This window comes from Megalobrama amblycephala, linkage group LG21, assembly GCF_018812025.1.
Source record: "Megalobrama amblycephala isolate DHTTF-2021 linkage group LG21, ASM1881202v1, whole genome shotgun sequence".
In the NCBI taxonomy this organism is placed as follows: domain Eukaryota; kingdom Metazoa; phylum Chordata; class Actinopteri; order Cypriniformes; family Xenocyprididae; genus Megalobrama; species Megalobrama amblycephala.
In genome coordinates this window covers 8,963,950-8,985,276 of record NC_063064.1, presented here as the reverse complement: position 1 = coordinate 8,985,276, position 21,327 = coordinate 8,963,950, and the positions used below count along the sequence as shown (strand labels likewise).

General features: G+C 36.0%; 1 protein-coding gene across 1 annotated transcript in view; it reads left to right on the top strand.

Moving 5' to 3' along the window:
* The window catches only part of pla2r1 (phospholipase A2 receptor 1), a 37,581-nt gene that overhangs the window by 4,547 nt on the left and 11,707 nt on the right, over positions 1–21,327 (top strand). The window contains 13 exon segments of the mRNA XM_048172166.1: positions 3,875–4,056; positions 4,058–4,259; positions 4,898–5,071; positions 5,554–5,718; positions 7,143–7,256; positions 7,351–7,497; positions 10,010–10,201; positions 10,284–10,444; positions 10,702–10,812; positions 16,389–16,498; positions 17,364–17,533; positions 17,624–17,832; positions 17,997–18,142. Of these exon segments, the coding sequence (XP_048028123.1) occupies positions 3,875–4,056; positions 4,058–4,259; positions 4,898–5,071; positions 5,554–5,718; positions 7,143–7,256; positions 7,351–7,497; positions 10,010–10,201; positions 10,284–10,444; positions 10,702–10,812; positions 16,389–16,498; positions 17,364–17,533; positions 17,624–17,832; positions 17,997–18,142 (2,083 nt within the window).

Here is a 21,327-nt window from a genome sequence, read left to right as displayed (position 1 = left end):
GTTCATTGTCCAAAAACTCATTAATCAGCTACAAAAATGAACTTAGAGAGGAGCGTTGTGCTAAATATATGCACTGTAGGCTATTGCATAATCATTGTATTTGTACTTAACCTGTGCTTCAATATTGAATGCATAAATCTGTTTATGACAGCCACCATTTAAATGTTTAGACCTACATAAAACAAAAGAGTAGAAAAATAATTGTGTAATTAAAATTTTATTTGAATATACTGTACCTGATACTGTAGGCCCCAAATTAATCAATATTGAATCAAAGGTAATCAAATCAAAATCAAATCCCAAGCTTTTGAATCAAAATCGCATTCTATTGTGAAATTTGTCAATGCCCAGCCCTAGTGCCAATTATTTTATTTTATTTTTTTTTTACTTGAAGCAAATGTTATTTTTCCCATTTATTTTCTTGTCAGCGTGCACCAGAATGCTTCGTTGACATTTTAAAATCACAAAAATCTTCTCCTGGGGGACGATGCCCCCAGACCTCCCTAGAACAATTTAGTTCATACACGTCACCTGTTCCCTCTCTTTGCACTTTGCAGATATGTTTCTAAAGGTATACATTTCTAAAATATTAGGGAAATTGCAATACTGCGCTTGTGTGCACGTCCTGATTTTGCTGAGTTAGATGCGTTCAACATATTTTGTTGACCCTGGAACAACATTCCAGTCTGAAAATTTAGTCTTAACCCTATTCCTACCCCTAAACCTAACCCTACCCATAAGTTATCCCAAAAATCAGATGGAAAGATAGATGATTAAACTGGTGTAGAAGCACCAATTGATGATTTTAAGCCTAAACTTGACATAATTGTAAACTTGTCCCTCAAATCTGATTAGTTGATTTAAATGTTGTTCCAGGATCAACAAAAATGTTGACCCAGGAACATGTTGAACTCAGCAAAATCAGGTTATGCGCACTTGTGTAGGCTTCTCGCACTTGTAGGCTACTCTAAATGCTATCTGATACCAACAACCAATACCGACAACAGAGCAAACCGAGAGCAGAATGGATAAATCAGAGAAGGATGTCTATAAAGTAGATGTATCGATTTAATAGAATGTTAAACAAATTAAATATTTACGCCTATATAGCGAGTGGTATGGTCGGAAAGGGAAACAAACTAAGTCACTACGCCACCCAGTTAAACAGGGAATATATTAGTACTTAAAAGTCACACAGGTGGTTTTAAGAATAGAAGGACCTAGAAGTGAATACTAAATACAAAACTTTATTTCAACAATCAAACACTGATTTAAAAATCACTAAAAGACTGTAGGACGCTTACTAGGGCGGACTAGGGCAAACATGAAGCAGAGAAAAGGAGACCAAGGCTTACCAATGGCAGAAATCATTTGGAAGGAGGTCTGGAAATTTACGTCTGGAAAAGTATGGAATTTTGAAATGGAAAATGTGTGGGAACCCTGACCCTCATGTCAGAACACAAATAAAGATTGTTTAGATGAAATCTGACAGCTTTCTGTCCCTCCATAGACAGCAATGCAAATACCACTTTAACGCTTCAAAAAAATCATAAAGAGATAGTAAAATTAATCTATTTGATTTGAGCGGTTTAGTCTAAATTTTCTGAAGAGACTCGATCGCTTTATATGATGAACAGCTCTTTAACAGATTTAATTTAGGCTTTTATTCACATGTAAACATTCATCAACTCACACATCAGTTGTGGTAAACAGAAGCTCAAGCATGTTTGCTTGAAGTGTGTGAACTGATGAGGTTCATTCTCGTGTGTTACGCACGTTTGAGCTTCTGCAAGAGGCTTGTTCTCGTGCGTCAAGCAGTTTCTGTTGAGCTTCTCTTGATGTTTGCTGATCATTGTTTAAATGTGACTAAAAGCCTAAATTAAATCTGTTCATCATATTAAGCGATTGAGTCTCTTCAGAAAATTTGGACTAAACCCCTCAATTTTTAAGTGTCAAAGTGGTAGTCACATAGCTGTCTATAGAGGGACAGTCACAGAAAGCTCTCAGATTTCATCAATAATACCTTCATTTGTGTTCTGAAGATGAACGAAAGTCTTACTGGTGTGGAACGACATGAGGGTGAGTAATTAATGACATAATTTTCATTCTTGGGTGAACTAATCCTTTAAAGTATTCCAGGGAAAGGACACTAAATTTAAAGGTGCCGTATAATGTCTTTTCAAAAGATGTAATATAAGTCTAAGGCGTCCCCTGAATGTGTCTGTGAAGTTTCAGCTCAAAATACCTCCATAGATTTTTTTTAATTAATTTTTTTAACTGCCTATTTTGGGGCATCATTAACTATGCACCGATTCATGCTGTGGCCCCTTTAAATCCCGTGCTCCCTCCCCCTGAGCTCTCGACCTATAATTACAGTGCATTTACAAAGTTCACACAGCTAATATAACCCTCAAATGGATCTTTACAAGATGTTCGTCATGCATGCTGCGTGCATGGATCGGATCATGTGAGTATAGTATTTATTTGGATGTTTACATTTGATTCTGAATGAGTTTGATAGTGGTCCATGGCTAAAGCTAACATTACACACAGTTGGAGAGATTTATAAAGAATTTTGTTGAAGTTGTGTTTATGAATTATACAGACTGCAAGTGTTTAAAAATAAAAAAATAGCGACGGCTCTCTTGTCTCCGTGAATACAGTAATAAACGATGGTAACCTTAACCACATTTAACAGTACATTAGCAACATGCTAACAAAACATTTAGAAAGACAGTTTACAAATATCACTAAAAATATCATGTAATCATGGATCATGTCAGTTATTATCGCTCCATCTGCCATTTTTCGCTATTGTCCTTGCTTGCTTACCTAGTCTGATGATTCAGCTGTGCACATCCAGACATTAATACTGGCTTGTCTGATACCTTGAACATGGGCTGGCATATGCAAATATTGGGGGCGTACATATTAATGATCCCGACTGTTACGGAACAGTCGGTGTTATGTTGAGATTTGCCTGTTTTCCGGAGGTCTTTTAAACAAATGAGATTTATATAAGAAGGAGGAAGCAATGGAGTTTGAAACTCAATGTATGTCTTTTCCACGTACTAAACTCTTGTTAATCAACTATGCCGAGGTAAATTCAATTTTTGATTCTAGGGCAACTTTAAAGAAGAACTACACCTCTCACTGTGAATCTAATCTTTTCCATTTTAAAAACATGTAAAGATCTTCAGCTATTTTTAAAAAGACATTGTGTGAAGGACTAAGCCATTTTATTTACATGTTTTAAAACACTGAAGATGAAAAAAACAATATTATTCCCATTCTCAGCACAAGCTAAATGAAAATACCACTACCAGACAAGAAAATCCTATACTTCCATATATAGGCTACTTACAAGCGAATTCTTGCTCTCAGACATATGGCGAGGATAATGCATAACTTCCCTTTGAAGTTTTACAATACTCTGTGTGTGTTCGACTGTTTGAGAATATCTTTGTCTTTGGCCTGTATCTTCAATTACTCTTTCGTGTCAACACCCACAAAAGACCCTCAGCCCTGTCGTCTCTGAGAACTCTGAAATATTAAGCCCCATTTGTGGAGGTGAAACTGGAGATAGCAGCTCTATCTTTCTATCTGTTCGCTGCATAATCAGACCTGTCTGATACCTCAGTGCCTCTGAAAGGCTTAGAATCTCCAATATCACTTGCCTTTATAATCTAACATGGCTCTGCATGTAAATGGCTATATAATACTCCTAAAGAAAGGCTTTTCCCACTGGTCAAAAAACCCTAGGGCCTCACATCTCCCAAATGTATTAGATACGACAAGAAAATATGCTTAAGCTTGACCAATTCGAAAGCTGCTATATTCAACATTGCCATGCATCTGTGTTTGTGTGTCTCAGGTAAAGGTGTTTTCCGGTTGGAAAGTATATCGCAGGAGCGGTGCCTCCTAGCAGACTCGTCCGGTCTATCTCTGGCCAGCTGTGAGCCCCCATCTGCCGGCCTGCTTTGGAAATGGGTGTCCAGGCACCGTCTCTACAATCTGGGCACCAGTCGATGTCTAGGGATCAACACGACCAAAGCTGCAGCCTGACGTGGGCGTTTTTGAGTGTGATGTTTCCCTCCCAACCATGTGGTGGCGCTGTGGGGGGGGAAGCATGTTGTACGGAGCGATGAATAATAAGCTAGCGGTGGTGGACTCAAAAGTGGTGGTAAAGAAGGCCGTTATGCAACAGTGGAGGATTTATGGGGCAGCTGGTGAAGGGCCTTGCGCTTACCCGTACGAAGGTAAGATGCCTTCAGATACTTTTTTCAAACTAAGATCAATGACAAATATGAGTGCCCATGATAAAGCAAAAGTAAAAATCTAGTTTAATGGCCCATTCACCCCAAGAATAACAACTATAACTACATTAGTGTCCACACCAATGCCAAAAACACATGTACCAAGTTCATGTACTATTTGTATTCATGTTGATTTCATATGGTTCTGAAAAACTTTTATACCATTTTCAAGAAAGATTTCAGTTTTTTGACTCAGTGTAACGATAAAGTAAAAATTAATAACATTTTTCTTACATTTTGAGTTTACATTTTGAGTACATGTTGATATACTACTGACATTGACAAAAAGCTATGAGGGTCATCAGGGGTAATTTCCTGTTTTATGTTTCCTGCAAGCTTCTGCATGTTGGCTGCACCACATGACTGTTATTTGAGAACTTAAACTTACTTAAACTAAACTGCTGTCAACCCTCTCTCTAGATATCAGTTTCAACGCAAAACTGATGCCCAATTTTGGTTAACCAAAAAGGTCACCTATCAAACTAGTGCATTCAGTGGATTTGTTTGATGAGGTTAATTTGATGTGGCCGGAGTTCACAGGACAGATTCTACTTGTTCTGTTGTTTTCTTGCCATTGGCAGACATCCACACTCTACAGGGAAACTCCCATGGAATGACTTGCTCCATACCCTTCAAATACAACAATAAATGGTTCTGGGATTGTACCTCTGAGGGCAGAGAGGACCGTCACCTCTGGTGTGCCACCACAAACCACTATGATCAAGATGAGAAATGGGGCTTTTGCCCCAATTCAGGTAAAACCGCATACTAATTAATTTAAATATGTATTTTTTCTACACTACACAAGTTTGGGGTCAAACATTTTTGAAAGAAATTAATAATTCTATTCAACAAGTACACATTAAATAAATAAAAAGTGACAGTAAGGACATTTATAATGTTACAAAAGATTTCTATCATGGTTTCCACAAGGATATTCAACAACACAACTGTTTTTAATAATAAATGTTTCTTGATCACCAAATCAGCATATTAGAATGATTTCTGAAGGATCATGTGACACTGAAGACTGGAGTCATGATGCTAAAAATTCAGCTTTGCCATCACAGGAATAAAACACAATTTGAAATATATTAATTTGATAAATTAAATATATATTTGACTATTTATCAAATGGAGACTTCTTACTGACCCCAAGCTTTTGAATGGTAATGTATTTTGAGTAGATACTAATTAATGGAACCAATTAGAGCCTATCTATGTGTGTTTTCTTCAGTATCAGGCTGCAATGAATTCTGGGAGAGCCATGCGGAGCTGAACGCCTGTTACCAGTTTAACTTGTACTCCATCCTCACCTGGAGTCAAGCTCTAACTTCCTGTCAAGCACAGGGAGGGAGTCTTCTGTCCATCACGCAGTCCAGTGAACAGAGCTATATCAGAGGTATACACAAGCTCAAATGTTTGCACATTCAGATTATTTTGATTATTTTGAGATTATGCATTGGTTAATGTTGGTTTGGGTTTGGTCTCACTGGTGGATAACTAACATAGCCATTGTGTTTGCCATGCAGCTAAATTTAGCTGGTCTATGAGCATGGTCTGTCTGGTGAAGCTGGTTTAAGAAAGTCATGCTAGTTTAGCTAGTTAAAGGATACATTCACTTAAAAATGAAACTTTCGTTATCATTTACTCACCTTCTTGTCATTCTAACCTTGTATTTTATTTTTATTTTTTTCTTGTGATACAAAAAAGAAGTTTTCCATTGAAGGAAAGTACAAAAGTATGGAATAATTAAGACTTTTTAATTGTTTTTGAAAGAAGTCTCTTATGCTCACCAAGGCTGAATTTATTTGATGAAAAATACATGAAAAACAGTAATATTGTGAAATATTATTACAGTTTAAAATAACAATTTTCTATTTTAATGTATTTTAAAATGTAATTTATTTCTGCTATTGTAAAGCTAAATTTTCAGAAGCCATTACTCTAATCCTTCAGAAATCATTGTAATATGTTGATTTGGTGCTCAAGAAACATTTCTTCTTATTATTAATGTTGAAAACAGCATTACTGCTTAATTATTTGTGGAAACCGTGATGCACTACCATTAAAAAGTTTGGTGCAAGTAAGATTTTTAAATAATGAAAGAAATTAGTACTTTAATTTAGCAAAGACACAGATTAAATTGATCAAAAATTACAGTAAGATTTATTATGTTACAAAAGAAACATACTTTTACTTTATATCCATCAAATGAAGAAAAGAACGTATCACTGTTTCCTTGTTTTCAACAATGATGATAATAATAAGAAATGTTCTTGAGCACCTAATCAGCATATTAGAATGATTTCTAAAGGTCATGTGACACTGAAGACTGGAGTAATGATGCTGAAAATTCAGCTTACATTTTAAAATACATTAAAATAGAACACAATTATTTAAAATTTTAGTATAATATTACTGTTTTCACTGCATTTTTGATCAAATGTATCCTTGGTGAGCATAAGAAACTTTTAAAAAAACACCAATATTATTCCTATTATTATTATTATTATTATTATTATTAATTATTCCAAACCTTTGACCTGTGGTGTATATGTATATTTATACTGTCTTGCTTCAAAAAAGGACAAAAAGCACCAAAAAAAAAGTACTCTGACATTTAATACCCAGTCTTCTGAAGTCATAAGATAAATTTAATAGTTACATGGACACCTTTTATGGTGCTTTTGCTTTGTTTGTTGCACCTTAGCAGTATAAATTTCCATCCATTATTGTATGGAAAAGATGAGCTCGAACATTCTTCCTAACATGTCATGTTGTGTTTCAACAAAGTATTTCATTGTTGTTATTGTGTTTCACCAGAAAGACTCTCAGATATGGGTGTGATGGTCTGGATTGGATTAAACCATCTCAGTCAGCACGGGGGTTGGCAGTGGTCTGATGGATCTCCGTTGACTCTTGTCAGTCATACCGCAGGTATAGCTAGCTTATGTTTTTAAGTAGAAGAATTGTTCTTCATGGACAGTTTTACCTATTAAATGCCCTATTCACTGTTTATTCATCTGTCCAGATCTGACCTCCACTCCAGTGCAGCAGAACCAGCAGTGTGGGGTGTTTAACTCCACACAGGGTTCCTGGCAGAGTCTGTCCTGTGAGTCAGCCTTGCCCTACATCTGCAAAAAAACCACTAACTACAGCCGGAATGCCGAGCCGCTTGGTAAAGAGATGAGTTATCTGACTGCTCATTCATCCTTCCTTTCATTAATCCAGCTTTTTATGTCCTGTCCATCCATCCGTTTCAAATAGCCTTTTGTCTTTCCCTCTAATGTGTGTGACTTTTCCCAGACTCTCCATCCACCAGGTTTTCTCAAGTTTGGTCTCGTTTAAGCTTCAGTCCCAGCATGTAACAGCCCATATTACGTAAAAACGTGTGTCATTTTCCAGTGCTCATTATTGGGGGAATGAGCACACTGTCAAATACAAACTAGTGACTATTGTTTCCATGATGGTTCAGCATTGATTGTGATTGGTTGGAAGAGAATGAATGTGGGTGTGTGCTGAGTTTTGTTCAAAGGCACAACAGCTGTGGCCCATCTAGAGTCTGAACTCCTGCCCCTGGCTATCAAACAACACACAAACACACATATTCTCACAGCATGTGTGTAAATATAGATACGGTCGGGGTCATCGGCAACAATATAAGAATCAATCCTTTCCTTTAAGTGTTGGCTTGATGACTTTATAGATACAGTAACTTAACTTGCAGTAACTTAACTTGCTAACTTAAATGAGTAGCTTTATGACAAAGATGTAAGCCTTTGTAGGATCACTATTGTCTTGTCTTATAAAAATATACTAAGGACTTTCAAACACCAATTTTTCATTTTCATTCAGGGATCACAGAAATTGATTTGACATGGACAGAAACTGATTGATTTTTATTTTATTTATTATTATTTTTATTTATTTTTCTATACAATACTATATAATTTTTATATCAGTAAAATATTTATAACCAGATTGGCACAGTCCTATTTTTATTTATTTATTTATTGGGCCAAAAATTACATAAAAAAACATACACTACTGTTTAAAAGTTTGGGGTTCTTTATGTAAACCCCTTCAGCTGAGACTTGTTCATGATACAGCACTAGCCTCGAGTACCTTATTGCTTTTATAAAACGGTTACCACACAATACAAGTATTAAAGCAGAACTAATTAGCTTTTTTACCTTCATAAATAGTTTAAGTCCTTACGATGGTTAATTGACTTGTAGTGGTGTGTTTGAGGCGTGCACTAACCCCCTCTGGCATGTCTACGCCAGAAAACAGCACTTGCAAGTTGAGCTGTGCCGACCAGACACAATCTCAACTCATGTTCACGTTCACGCGAGAGTGACAAAATGCTTTACGGTAATTCAAAAACAATGTATATATTATGACTTTAAAAGACAATTTCGAAAATTAACCACCTCCATTGAGATTTCTTATACTGTATTTGCAAAACTACTGCGCTGGTGATCGTTGTAGTCGTTGTAGTCCAGAGCTGCGCTTGGAGTATTTACGACTGTGATTCACTGAAGGCACCTGTAGGGGGAGCTTCGCAAATCTTACTGAGTTCGGCTATAAAGCCAAAAATATGTATCAATGCAACTTTCATGAAGTAAACTTTCACTAAAAGCCTTCCTTCTGCCTGGAAAAAAATAGTCCCTGACCGTGAACAGCAACAGAAGTTACATTATTACACCATTAGATGGCGGCAAAGACTGTCTTTATAAGTGTGTCAGTCGAAGTAGCGAAGATTTTTACATTGAAAAGACTGAATTGTTGTGAACATGGAAACATAGACGCAACTGACAAATGCTTTGACTAGCGCTGTCAGCCATGGGAAAACCCCTTAACTGTTAAAAGGACAAGATAATACATTGGACATATAAACAGATTTTTTATTATGAATGTTAAATATGAATGAAGGTAATAAACTCGCTCACTCAATCTTTTTCTCACAATACTCTTCTACATAATACAGTAAGCTTCAATGAACTCTAATATCAATTGAGAACAAACAGTTTACGTTGCTAAGAGTGGTTGCTAAGGGTGTTGTGTAGTGATACACAGAACCATTGGGTGAAGCGGTAATAGCCGTGTTTTATCATGAATAAAACACAAGCTATTGACCAATCAGAATCAAAGACAGGAACTAACCAGTTTTCATACTGTAAATATATATAACTTTTTTTTATTCGTACTTTTATTCAGCTAGGATGCAGTAAATTGATCAGAACGGACAGTAACTGCATTTATAATATTACAAAAGATTTTTATTTCAAATAAATGCTGTTCTTTTAAATGTTCTAGTTGTCAAAGAATCCTAGAAAAATGTATAAAATGCTTCTACAAAAATATTAAGCAGCACAACTGTTTTCATCAATTTCTGAAGGATCATGTGACAAGTGAGGACTGGAGTTATGCCTGTTGAAAATTGAGCTTTGCCATCACAGGGATAAAATGTACAAACATTTTACAATTAAACAATTTTTAAACAGCTGTATTTTTAAAAATTCAAACTGAATGCAGGCTTGATTAGATTAAAAGACATGAAAATAATCTTTTCCCTGGGACAAATATAACGGTATTTTGTATGTGAAAAGAATCTTCTTTACTTTTAAACAGTAGTCTATACTGTAGTGTTTAATTTCAAATTTTCTCTCTGTCTGTTTGTCTACAAGATAACTGGCAATATAAGCAGACGATTTGTCCTGATGGTTGGTTGGACCACAATGGGTTTTGTTACCATTACCTGGAGGAGAAGTCGAGCTGGGACAGCTCTTCTAGCGCATGCAAGGCTCTTGAGGCAGAGCTGGTCAGCGTCCACTCCCTCTCCCAACAGGAACTGCTGATGAATCTGCTGCTCTTCAGTGGTTGGCTGGATATTATATTGAAGAGAAATTAAATGTTATTCACTTGAAGTTACATTGATTACAATGTTGTTGGTTATGTTAGAAGAACCCGACTCTAACGTATGGATCGGCTTGCACAAGGAGGCCAAACTTCCAGCAGTCCAATGGTCAGACAACTCTCCAGTGACATTCACATCCTGGTACTCTCAGGAGCCTTCCCATCATCATGGCGACAAGCGCATCTGTGTTACAGCAGACCAGAAGGTGAGATCAGAGGTCGTAGATCAGATTAATGTCACAGGACATTAGTCATAAACCGAGCATACAGTATGTGGTCATGAAGGAAGCACGTGTCCAGAATCACCCCATAAATCAATACAGCTACTGAGACAGCAATTTCAGAGACAGTCACTGCATGAAAACTTTATCCTGCGTAATCCGTCACCAGTTAGTTACCGTAGGAAACCATGCTGAATCTTCTTCTGTGCTTGATGAAAGACTCGTGTGTCTGTGTGTTTTAGGAAGGCAGATGGCAGTTTGCGGAGTGTGAAGAGAAGCATTCAGCAATCTGTAAGGCGTCAGGTCTTGTTCCCCAGCATCCTGCTGGAGAATGGGATGAAGGATGTCCAGAAGTGAGAACGTAACATAAAACACACACACATATTGTTACATTTCTGTGAGGAGAAACATAATTTCAAACCTGAGGGCAGTCTTACTGAATAAAAATTTGTAGGTAATCAGTTACATCAAAGTTTTTGAGTTATGATGTCCTTAATTTTAAGTAAGCAGAACTATCAAGTTTTGAGTTTGTAGTACTCATGCATGTTAATTGCTCCAGACTTGAAGCACTGAGTTAGCTAACTCTTTTTTTTTATAGCAATTAACATAATATATTTAGTTAATTAACTTCTTGCAAATCAAAATGAGTTATTTACTTCACTGTAAACTCTAAGAAAATACAAAAAATACCAACTTGAAGAAAAAAAGAAAGTTCTAAATACTCATAGCAGTTAATTTAACTGAACTAATTCGTTCAATTTAAATTTGTCCTACTCAAACCAACTAAGTATGCATTGAGCATTAGGGTTTACAGAGTAGAAAAGAAACAAAAGAAATCAATATTGCAGATTATAGTCATTTGCTTATGTTTTGCTAGTCTATACAACAGCTATTTTTCATGTGTCTGGTATTTTCTACGAGTTGCAAAGCTAAAACTATCAAAATTGTGTTTTTGTATATAAATTTTACATGAAAAACTTAAACAAAATGTTGTTTTAGCAACTAATTTCAATTAAAAAAATTAAGTTGAAGTTCTGAAATTACTAAAACTATATATAAAGTATATATACAGTACAGTCCAAAAGTTTGGAACCACTAAGATTTTTAATGTTTTTAAAAGAAGTTTCGTCTGCTCACCAAGGCTACATTTATTTAATTAAAAATACAGTAAAAAACAGTAATATTGTGAAATATTATTACAATTTAAAATAACTGTTTTCTATTTGAATATATTTCACAAAGTAATTTATTCCTGTGATGGCAAAGCTGAATTTTCAGCATCATTACTCCAGTCTTCAGTGTCACATGATCCTTCAGAAATCATTCTAATATGCTGATCTGCTGCTCAAGAAACATTTAATGTACAATTGTACAAAATATTTGTGTACAATATTTTTTTTCAGGATTATTTGATGAATAGAAAGTTCAAAAGAACAGTGTTTATCTGAAATCTAATCTTTTGTAACATTATAAATGCCTTTACTGCCACTTTTGATTGATTTAATGCATCCTTGCTGAATAAAAGTATTCATTTCTTTAATTTGTTTTCAAAAAAATAAAAATAAAAATTCTTACTGACCCCAAACTTTTGAACGGTAGTGTATAATGCTACAGAAGCTTTGTATTTCAGATAAATGCTGTTCTTTTGAACTTTCTATTCATCAAGGAATCCTGAAAAAAAAAAAGTACACAACTGTTTTCAACATTGAAAATAATCATAAATGTTTATTGAGCAGCAAATCAGCATATTAGAATGATTTCTGAAGGATCATGTGACACTGAAGACTGGAGTAACGATGCTGAAAATTCAGCTTTGCATCAGAGGAATAAATTACTTTGTCAAATATATTTAAATAGTACACAGTTATTTTAAATTGTAATAATATTTCACAATATTACTGTTTTTTACTGTATTTTTAATTAAATAAATGTAGCCTTGGTGAGCAGACGAAACTTCTTTTAATAACATTAAAAATCTTAGTGGTTCCAAACTTTTGGACTGTACTGTGTATATATATATATATATATATATATATATATATATATATATATATATATATATATATATATATATATATAATATATATATAAAATTAATAAAATGAAAAAAGAAAAGTGAAAGTACACAAATAAAAGCTCATTTAAAAAATATTGATAAATACTGTAATGGTATACTAAAATACTGTACTATACTAGTAATACTAAAATAAACATGATGTCAATTCACAAATGATTCATTCTTTTCGTTAAGTGATTCACTCACAATATACAGTAGGTTACTGTAAATAACCTGAACTGTTAGTGATTTATTCTGAATCATTCAAACAGTTCATTCAGTTCACATTATAAAAGAGAAAGAGTGACGGATAAATTGCATTATTTACCTACAATTCATTGAGTGTTATTGGAGTAGTTTGCTTAACATTAACATTGCATAACCTATCTTTTTTGCTGATTTATTTTTTTCATGATTAATTGATAAAGGGATAAACCACTATGTAGAATAAAGTAGATTTGTCTTGGCTACTAATATGATTGCAATTCATATTTCATAATAAAAGCACAGCAAGAACAATAAAACAAACCAAAAGTTCCCCAGAAGTGTCATATACACACATTTAGCATGTCATTCCAAATACATTGAATGAGAAACATGAATAAAATGCAGTGAATCAGTGGAGGTCTTTGAAAAACTGACCTAACAACAAAAAAAAAAACTCCATTACTGAACTGCCTTTTCCCGTCAATCTCATTACCGGCACTCTCGTTCCATCTGTTTTCCTGCATTTCTGATTGGTTGTGCTTGAGATGGGCTTTGTGTGGGGTGAAGAGGGCAGACAGGCCGTGTGTCTAGAGGACAAAGTGGCCGTCAGCGAGGGTGAGAGCAGGTCAGGGCTGGAGAACAACAGATTGATTCAGATCTGTTCTGTCGCTCTCTTTCTGCTTTTGCTGGCTATGAAACAAGACGGCTGCGAGAAGGACAAACGTGACGAATATGACCTAACAGAGAAAGGCCACTTTTCAGAGTTGCACACGTGCTAGTGAATGCTCATCACCCACACTTAATCATCTTGCACTGTATGTGAAGAACAACCGTTTATCTGTTTTGTTTCTACTGTAATGGTTTTGTATTCTACTGAAGGCAAAAGAGTGTAAAATGGTGAAAAAAGTATTTTAGCACCTAAAATATATGCTTTCCCCTTCATATCAGTTTTAACTTGATATGAAGTTGATCTTGAAAAAAAAGGTTCAAAGTTCAGCATCAGCTAACTCGTCTGTGTCTGTATGTAGCTGTTAAAATGCCTGTTTCAGTCTGGTCCGGGTTATATGAAGGACACTGAATTGAGGCCATTGGACTCAGGGTTAATGGAGGACAGGTGTGAAAACACAGCCAGATGCCACTGGAAAATTGAAGCTAATGCTGCACCCCAAATTACCTTCTATTACAATAAACTATGCACTATTTATAGTATAAATAGTATTATATACCATATTTTCTCTCAAATAAGTCACACCACAATATAGAGCAGATTTACCAACAGCTTGCGCCAGCGCAAACACACTTTGGCATTTAAAAACTACTGTAAGGATTTACTACACGCAGTGAAAAATAGGCAATGAAAAGGCGTAGACACAGTTATTTTGGATACTGAACGTATTGCATACTCATTTGTAGGAGTTTCTCTTTCAGACGCAAAATTTACGGGAGGAGAGTATTTAAATAAGTCATGCAACATGATTTAATAAAGTTTGCTGTAGTCGGCAGCGATAGCCTTGTGGGCAGCGCCAGCATATAGCGCAGTTATTCAATTAGTCAATCAATTCAATCAGTAGTCAATTTACTGGTATTTGCGCCATTATTTAACACAGGAAAAAAGCATGTCTTAACCCATTTTGCACTTGACATGGCTGCATCTGTTCTTTAATTTGCACATTGTCAGTAGATTACCCGCAGAACTTTCCCCTCCCAACAGCACTTTTATGGGAATTTTCCTTGTATAATAAATCTGGTACTGTAAGTGCACACTTCATGTGCACTTGTGGTCTTGTGGACTTGAAATGGCTGCCGCGTACGCTTGTCCGTTAAGTCCACAAGACCTTACTTTGTAGTCCACACTACATATGACTCATGAATCCTATACTTACAGTGAGTACGGAAAGTATTCAGACCCCCTTAAATTTTTCACTCTTTGTTATATTGCAGCCATTTGCTAAAATCATTTAAGTTCATTTTTTTCCTCATTAATGTACACACAGCACCCCATATTGACAGAAAAACACAGAATTTTTGACATTTTTGCAGATTTATTAAAAAAGAAAAACTGAAATATCACATGGTCCTAAGTATTCAGACCCTTTGCTCAGTATTTAGTAGAAGCACCCTTTTGATCTAATACAGCCATGAGTCTTTTTGGGAAAGATGCAACAAGTTTTTCACACCTGGATTTGGGGATCCTCTGCCATTCTTCCTTGCAGATCCTCTCCAGTTCTGTCAGGTTGGATGGTAAACGTTGGTGGACAGCCATTTTTAGGTCTCCCCAGAGATGCTCAATTGGGTTTAAGTCAGGGCTCTGGCTGGGCCATTCAAGAACAGTCACGGAGTTGTTGTGAAGCCACTCCTTCGTTATTTTAGCTGTGTGCTTAGGGTCATTGTCTTGTTGAAAGGTAAACCTTCGGCCCAGTCTGAGGTCCTGAGCACTCTGGAGAAGGTTTTCGTCCAGGATATCCCTATACTTGGCCGCATTCATCTTTCCCTTGATTGCAACCAGTCGTCCTGTCCCTGCAGCTGAAAAACACCCCCACAGCATGATGCTGCCACCACCATGCTTCACTGTTGGGACTGTATTGGACAGGTGATGAGCAGTGCCTGGTTTTCTCCACACATACCACTTAGAATTAAGGCCAAAAAGTTCTATCTTGGTGTCATCAGACCAGAGAATCTTATTTCTCACCATCTTGGCAAACTCCATGCGGGCTTTCATGTGTCTTGCACTGAGGAGAGGCTTCCGTCGGGCCACTCTGCCATAAAGCCCCGACTGGTGGAGGGCTGCAGTGATGGTTGACTTTCTACAACTTTCTCCCATCTCTCGACTGCATCTCTGGAGCTCAGCCACAGTGATCTTTGGGTTCTTCTTTACCTCTCTCACCAAGGCTCTTCTCCCCCAATAGCTCACTTTGGCCGGACGGCCAGCTCTAGGAAGGGTTCTGGTCATCCCAAATGTCTTCCATTTAGAGATTATGGAGGCCACTGTGCTCTTAGGAACCTTAAGTGCAGCAGAATTTTTTTTGTAACCTTGGCCAGATCTGTGCCTTGCCACAATTCTGTCTCTGAGCTCTTCAGGCAGTTCCTTTGACCTCATGATTCTCATTTGCTCTAACATGCACTGTGAGCTGTAAGGTCTTATATAGACAGGTGTGTGGCTTTCCTAATCAAGTCCAATCAGTATAATCAAACACAGCTGGACTCAAATGAAGGTGTAGAACCATCTCAAAGATGATCAGAAGAAATGGACAGCACCTGAGTTAAATATATGAGTGTCACAGCAAAGGGTCTGAATACTTAGGACCATGTGATATTTCAGTTTTTCTTTTTTAATAAATCTGCAAAAATGTCAACAGTTCTGTGTTTTTCTGTCACTATGGGGTGCTGTGTGTACATTAATGAGGAAAAAAAATGAACTTAAATGATTTTAGAAAATGGCTGCAATATAACAAAGAGTGAAAAATTTAAGGGGGTCTGAATACTTTCCGTACCCACTGTATACTACATACTACAAACCATAACAATCAGATTTTGTGAGGAAAATCTGTTTTATATTCACAAATATCTCAGCATGTTAATATTACTATGTTCTTAATTTTATATCTGTATGTCAGTTTAAGGCCTTGCAGAATCTATATAAAGTTTGTGTATTGTGTGCATGTGCAGGACTGGAGAAGGAAGGACAGCTGGTGTTATAAGATCACAGATCAGGAGCAGACGTTTGCAGATGCAGTGAGAGGATATTACTGCAAATCTCTTGTTACTGTAGAAAACAGGTATGTAGAAAACACCTGGATGAAATTTTGTTGGTACTGATCAGAGTAGGCGGTAACTGTGAACGGTGACAAATTAGTTTGTACACAATTTGAATAGAGTACACTTTACTTTGTATATTGCTACATTAGTTTGGTATGTGAATTTAATAAAACTTGAAATATGAAATTACCTAGTATGTCTATTTTTTTCATGACAAAATTACTTGAACTTGCACATTGTATTTACTACTTTAAGGAAAAGTAAGGGGTCTGTAATTTATTTTAATGTTTTTTTTTTTTTTAAAAAGTCTCTAATGCTTACCATGGCTGCATTTATTTCACTGAAAATGTAGTAAAAACTGTAATATTTTGAAATATTATTATTAAATGTGATGACAAAGCTGAATTATCAGCAGCCTTCAGTGTCACATGATCCTTCAGAAATCATACTAATATGCTGATTTGCTGCTCAACAAACATTGATTATGTTAAATGTTAAAAACGGTTTTGCTTCTTTATATTTTTTGGGAAACCATTATACATTAAGGATCCTTTGATGCATATGATGTTCAAAAGAACTAATTTGACCTAGAAATATCTTTTATAACTTTTTAAATGTCTGTCACTTTTGATCAGTTTATTGCATCCTTTGATGAATAAAAGTATTAACTCCTTTCAAAAACGTCTGAATGGTAGTTTATGTAACTAATGGAACTTCCCAGGATCATAAACTAACCTGGAATAACCAGGAAATGTGTTTCATATAGTGTTAACCTCAAATGAGTACCTGAGTCAGGAAATGCTTACTATACAAGGATAATTAAGACGTTTACAACGTGAAAGAAGCAGATACATTCATCACAATCATGTGGTTTCTCTGTGGCAGGTTTGAGCAGGCTTTTCTGAACAGTCTGATCAATGAAATGGGAGGCTCTGATTCCCAATCCTACTGGACAGCTCTGCAGGACCAGAAAAGAAGCGGAGAGTACCGCTGGCTGACCTGGGACAATTCGTCGACACCCCTCAACTACAACAACTGGAACCGACACCAGCCAGGTAAGTGCTTGAAACAGTTACCGTCATAAACCTGGGCACAAACAGACTGAGAGCTCTTTCTTTATTTGCCCTTTTTTCCTTTGTCTGCAGTGAGTATTGGGGGGTGTGTGGTGATGTCTGGGGGTCAAGCACTGGGTCACTGGGAGGTGAAAAATTGTAACACCTTTAAGGCCCGGGCTGTGTGCAAACAGGAAATGAGCGGTGACAATTACACCGTGATTCCCGTGCCACACATAGATATAAATGCACCATGTCCGACAGGATGGGAAAGCCGCAAAGGCCTGTCTCACTGTTACAAGGTATATATAAGCATAAATGCATTATAGAGAGTCACTGCATGCTTTCATTTTCTTGTTTTGAATCTTTAGTTTGATGCATATTTACCCATTGTTTACTTAATATTTAGTATGTTACTGCCGTTCATGTCTGTTGGATTATTATCTGCTTTTTTTTTGTTGTTTAGGTGTATCACAGTGAGAAGATCCTGATGCAGCGCACCTGGAGCGAGGCTGAGTTCTTCTGCCGGGCTTTGGGTGCTGATCTGGCCAGTTTCCATCACTATGAAGATCAGGCTTTTGTCAAAAATCTCCTCTCCGTGATGTTCCAAAGGTTGGTTTACACGTTTACCCATGGCAGGTGGGGGTTTATACACTCTTTTTTGGTCGGAAGTCTCTTATGCTCAAAAAAGGCTGCATTTATTTAGTTGGAAAACAGTAATATTGTGAAATAATGTTACATTTTAAAATAACTTTTATATTTGAATATATTAAAAAATAGAAGAAACATTTCTTATTATTATCAATGTTGAAAAAGTTGTGCTGCTTAATATATTGCTTAATATGCATTTTTCCAGGATAATAGAAAGTTAATTTTGTTACTTTTGTAACATTGTAAATGTCTTTCTTTATTCTCACTTTTGATCAATTCTTAATGCTGAATTAAAAATGTTAATTAAAAAAAAAATCTTAATAACCCCAACATTTTGAACGGTAGTTTATGTAAGACTACATATAACAAATCTCTTGGGATTTTTGTGTAGTAGGGTTCAAAATTCTAATACCACATTGAAATTAAGGGATTCCAAAATGTAGTTTAAACCTGGAAGGTTAGAAACTAACCAAACAAAATACATTTGTGACATTGTCAGATTTTGTGCTTCCATTGAAGCTCACAGACTTTTGGACCTCACTGTATCTGGATATATTTGTAAAATTTGTCTGCAGTTTTAACAAGTAATTTTCAAAAAATATAAATTAAAAAATATAGTGAATTATTATTTGTTTGTTTGTTTTTGTCGTTGTTGGTGGTGGGTTTTTTTTTGTTTTTTTTTTGCAATTCTGAATTTTATTTATTTTAATGCTGTAAAATCGATTAATCGTGATTAATCACATCTAACAAAAAATATAATATATGTGTGTATATATATATATATATATATATATATATATATATATACAGTATAATAATAAACAGTATGCGTTTGTGTGTATAAATATATTATATATATATACAGAGCCGGGTAGATTACTTATGAATTGTAATCAGTTGCTGATTACAAATTACATGACAATTTGTAATCAGTAATATAATTTTGGATTACATTTAGATTACTTTTGTGCTAACCTTTATTTGATGTCACATATATTGTAGGATAATCTTGTACTATTTTGACAGATACAAAGAAAAAATATAGTCCAAAAATATATATTCTATTCACCAACAGGAGCCTCAACAGATTATTTTTTAAGTGCAATGTATGGGCAGTTAATACTTCAAAATACTAACCAGTCATTCCAGGATTTCACGCAACTTTTTTTTTTGATTTTTGCGGGCTAAAATGACTGAATTTTTGGCGGCTTTTCTCAAAATTTGCGGCAACATTTACAGCATGTGTTCATCGGTTCACAGAGATCATCGCCCCCCCAGTGGTGAACCATTGAAATTTCGAAACGTCTCGAAACACTTATGACGTAACGAAGCGTCGTTTACTGAAATCACTTGACTTTGGCAGTTTGATACACGCTCTGAACCACTGATTCAAAACAAAAGATTCATAAAGCTGCAAAGCTTCATGAAGCAGTGTTTTGAAATCACCCATCACTAGAAATTGTTGAAGAAAGTCGTTATTTTGTTTTTTGTTTTTTTGTCGCACAAAAAGTATTCTCTTCACTTCATAATATTAAGGTTGAACCACTGTAGTCACATGAACTGTTTTAAATATGTCTTCAGTAGCTTTCTGGGCATCTGAAAGTGTTAATTATCTTGCTAGCAATAGAGGCCTCACTGAGCCATCAGATTTTATCAAAAATATCTTAATTTGTGTTTCGAAGATGAACAAAGGTCTTACGGGTGTAGAACGACATGAGGGTGAGTAACTAATGACAGAATTTTCATTTTTGGGTGAACTAACCCTTTAAGTTCTAAGGTGGCACCAGCCCCTGATTTGGCAGCGCTGTCAGGGCTGACAGAAAAGCACTGAGCTTGAGTTGAGCTGCAGATAATATTAACTTTTAGTATTAAAAAATATATTAAAAAAAATATATATACTAGGGTGTGGAAATGGCTAATAAGCCAATAAGTGCTCCTCTGCAGCATCTACTACAGTTGTGTTCGCTTTCCTACATCATGACACCTTTAGTTTTACAAATGGGGACTAACTATGAAGGATGAACAAATAATGTTTTGGACATAACATTAAAAATAACATTCAAATTGGGCAATATTTAAAGATTTGAAGTGCTGGGAAAAGTTGTGTGAAGCACTTGAAAACATTAGACCATTTCTGTTAATTTGTTAATGTCACATTGTTTATCATGGTTTCTAGATGACACAGCGCTGGGAAGAAAGCGCTTGAATTCACCGCAGAATTAATAACATTGCTGTGAAATCTTTAGAGAAGCATTCACAGTACATTTGTCACAGAATTCTCTGTTAAACCACAAATATCAAACAGTTCCCACGTCGGCACTGTTTGATCTGATATCTGTGGTTTAATAGAGAATTCTGCAATGAATGTCAATGTTTCTCACAAGATTTCTCAGCGATGTTATTAATTTTGTGGTGAATTCAAGCGCTTTCTTCACAGCGCTGTGTAGAAATGTTGTGTGATCGAGATCAGGCCCCTGCTCTGAACTCATGTTGCGTTGTCTATTATTGGTCCGAGCTGCGCAGCTCAAACGAGTTGACTAATTCTGCATTCCAGACAGGTGGGAATTAGGATTTTTCCTACCTCCTTCTTGGAAATAACGTCTGGAACGCCACTCAAAGCAAGTGGTACTCACTGCAGAGTCTATGATGGCCAGAGTTGTGGGTAGGGTTAGGGTAGGATTAGGGTGTGGTTGTACATTAGCTCCTCCTCGCTGGATGTCTAGCAAGGGGGAGCTAACGTAAACTCCATCCATTTGCTCTGCAGTGAGCAACTTCTCACTCAAAGTGGGACATTCAACCTCTGAAGTTGGGTACATCGATCAACCCTGACCTCAGCGAGACGCGTCATTTAACGTCACTTTCAAGATGTCGGCAGGTCCTGTTTCTAATGAGCATAAACGTAAAAACAAACTTTAAAGGTGCCCTAGAATTAAAAATTGAATTATTCTTGGCATAGTTAAATAACGAGTTCAGTACATGGAAATGACATACAGTGAGTCTCAAACTCCATTGTTTCCTCCTTCTTATATAAATCTCATTTGTTTAAAAGACCTCCGAAGAACAGGCGAATCTCAACATAACACCAACTATTACGTAACAGTCGGGGTCTACGCCCCAATATTTGCATATGCCAGCCCATGTTCAAG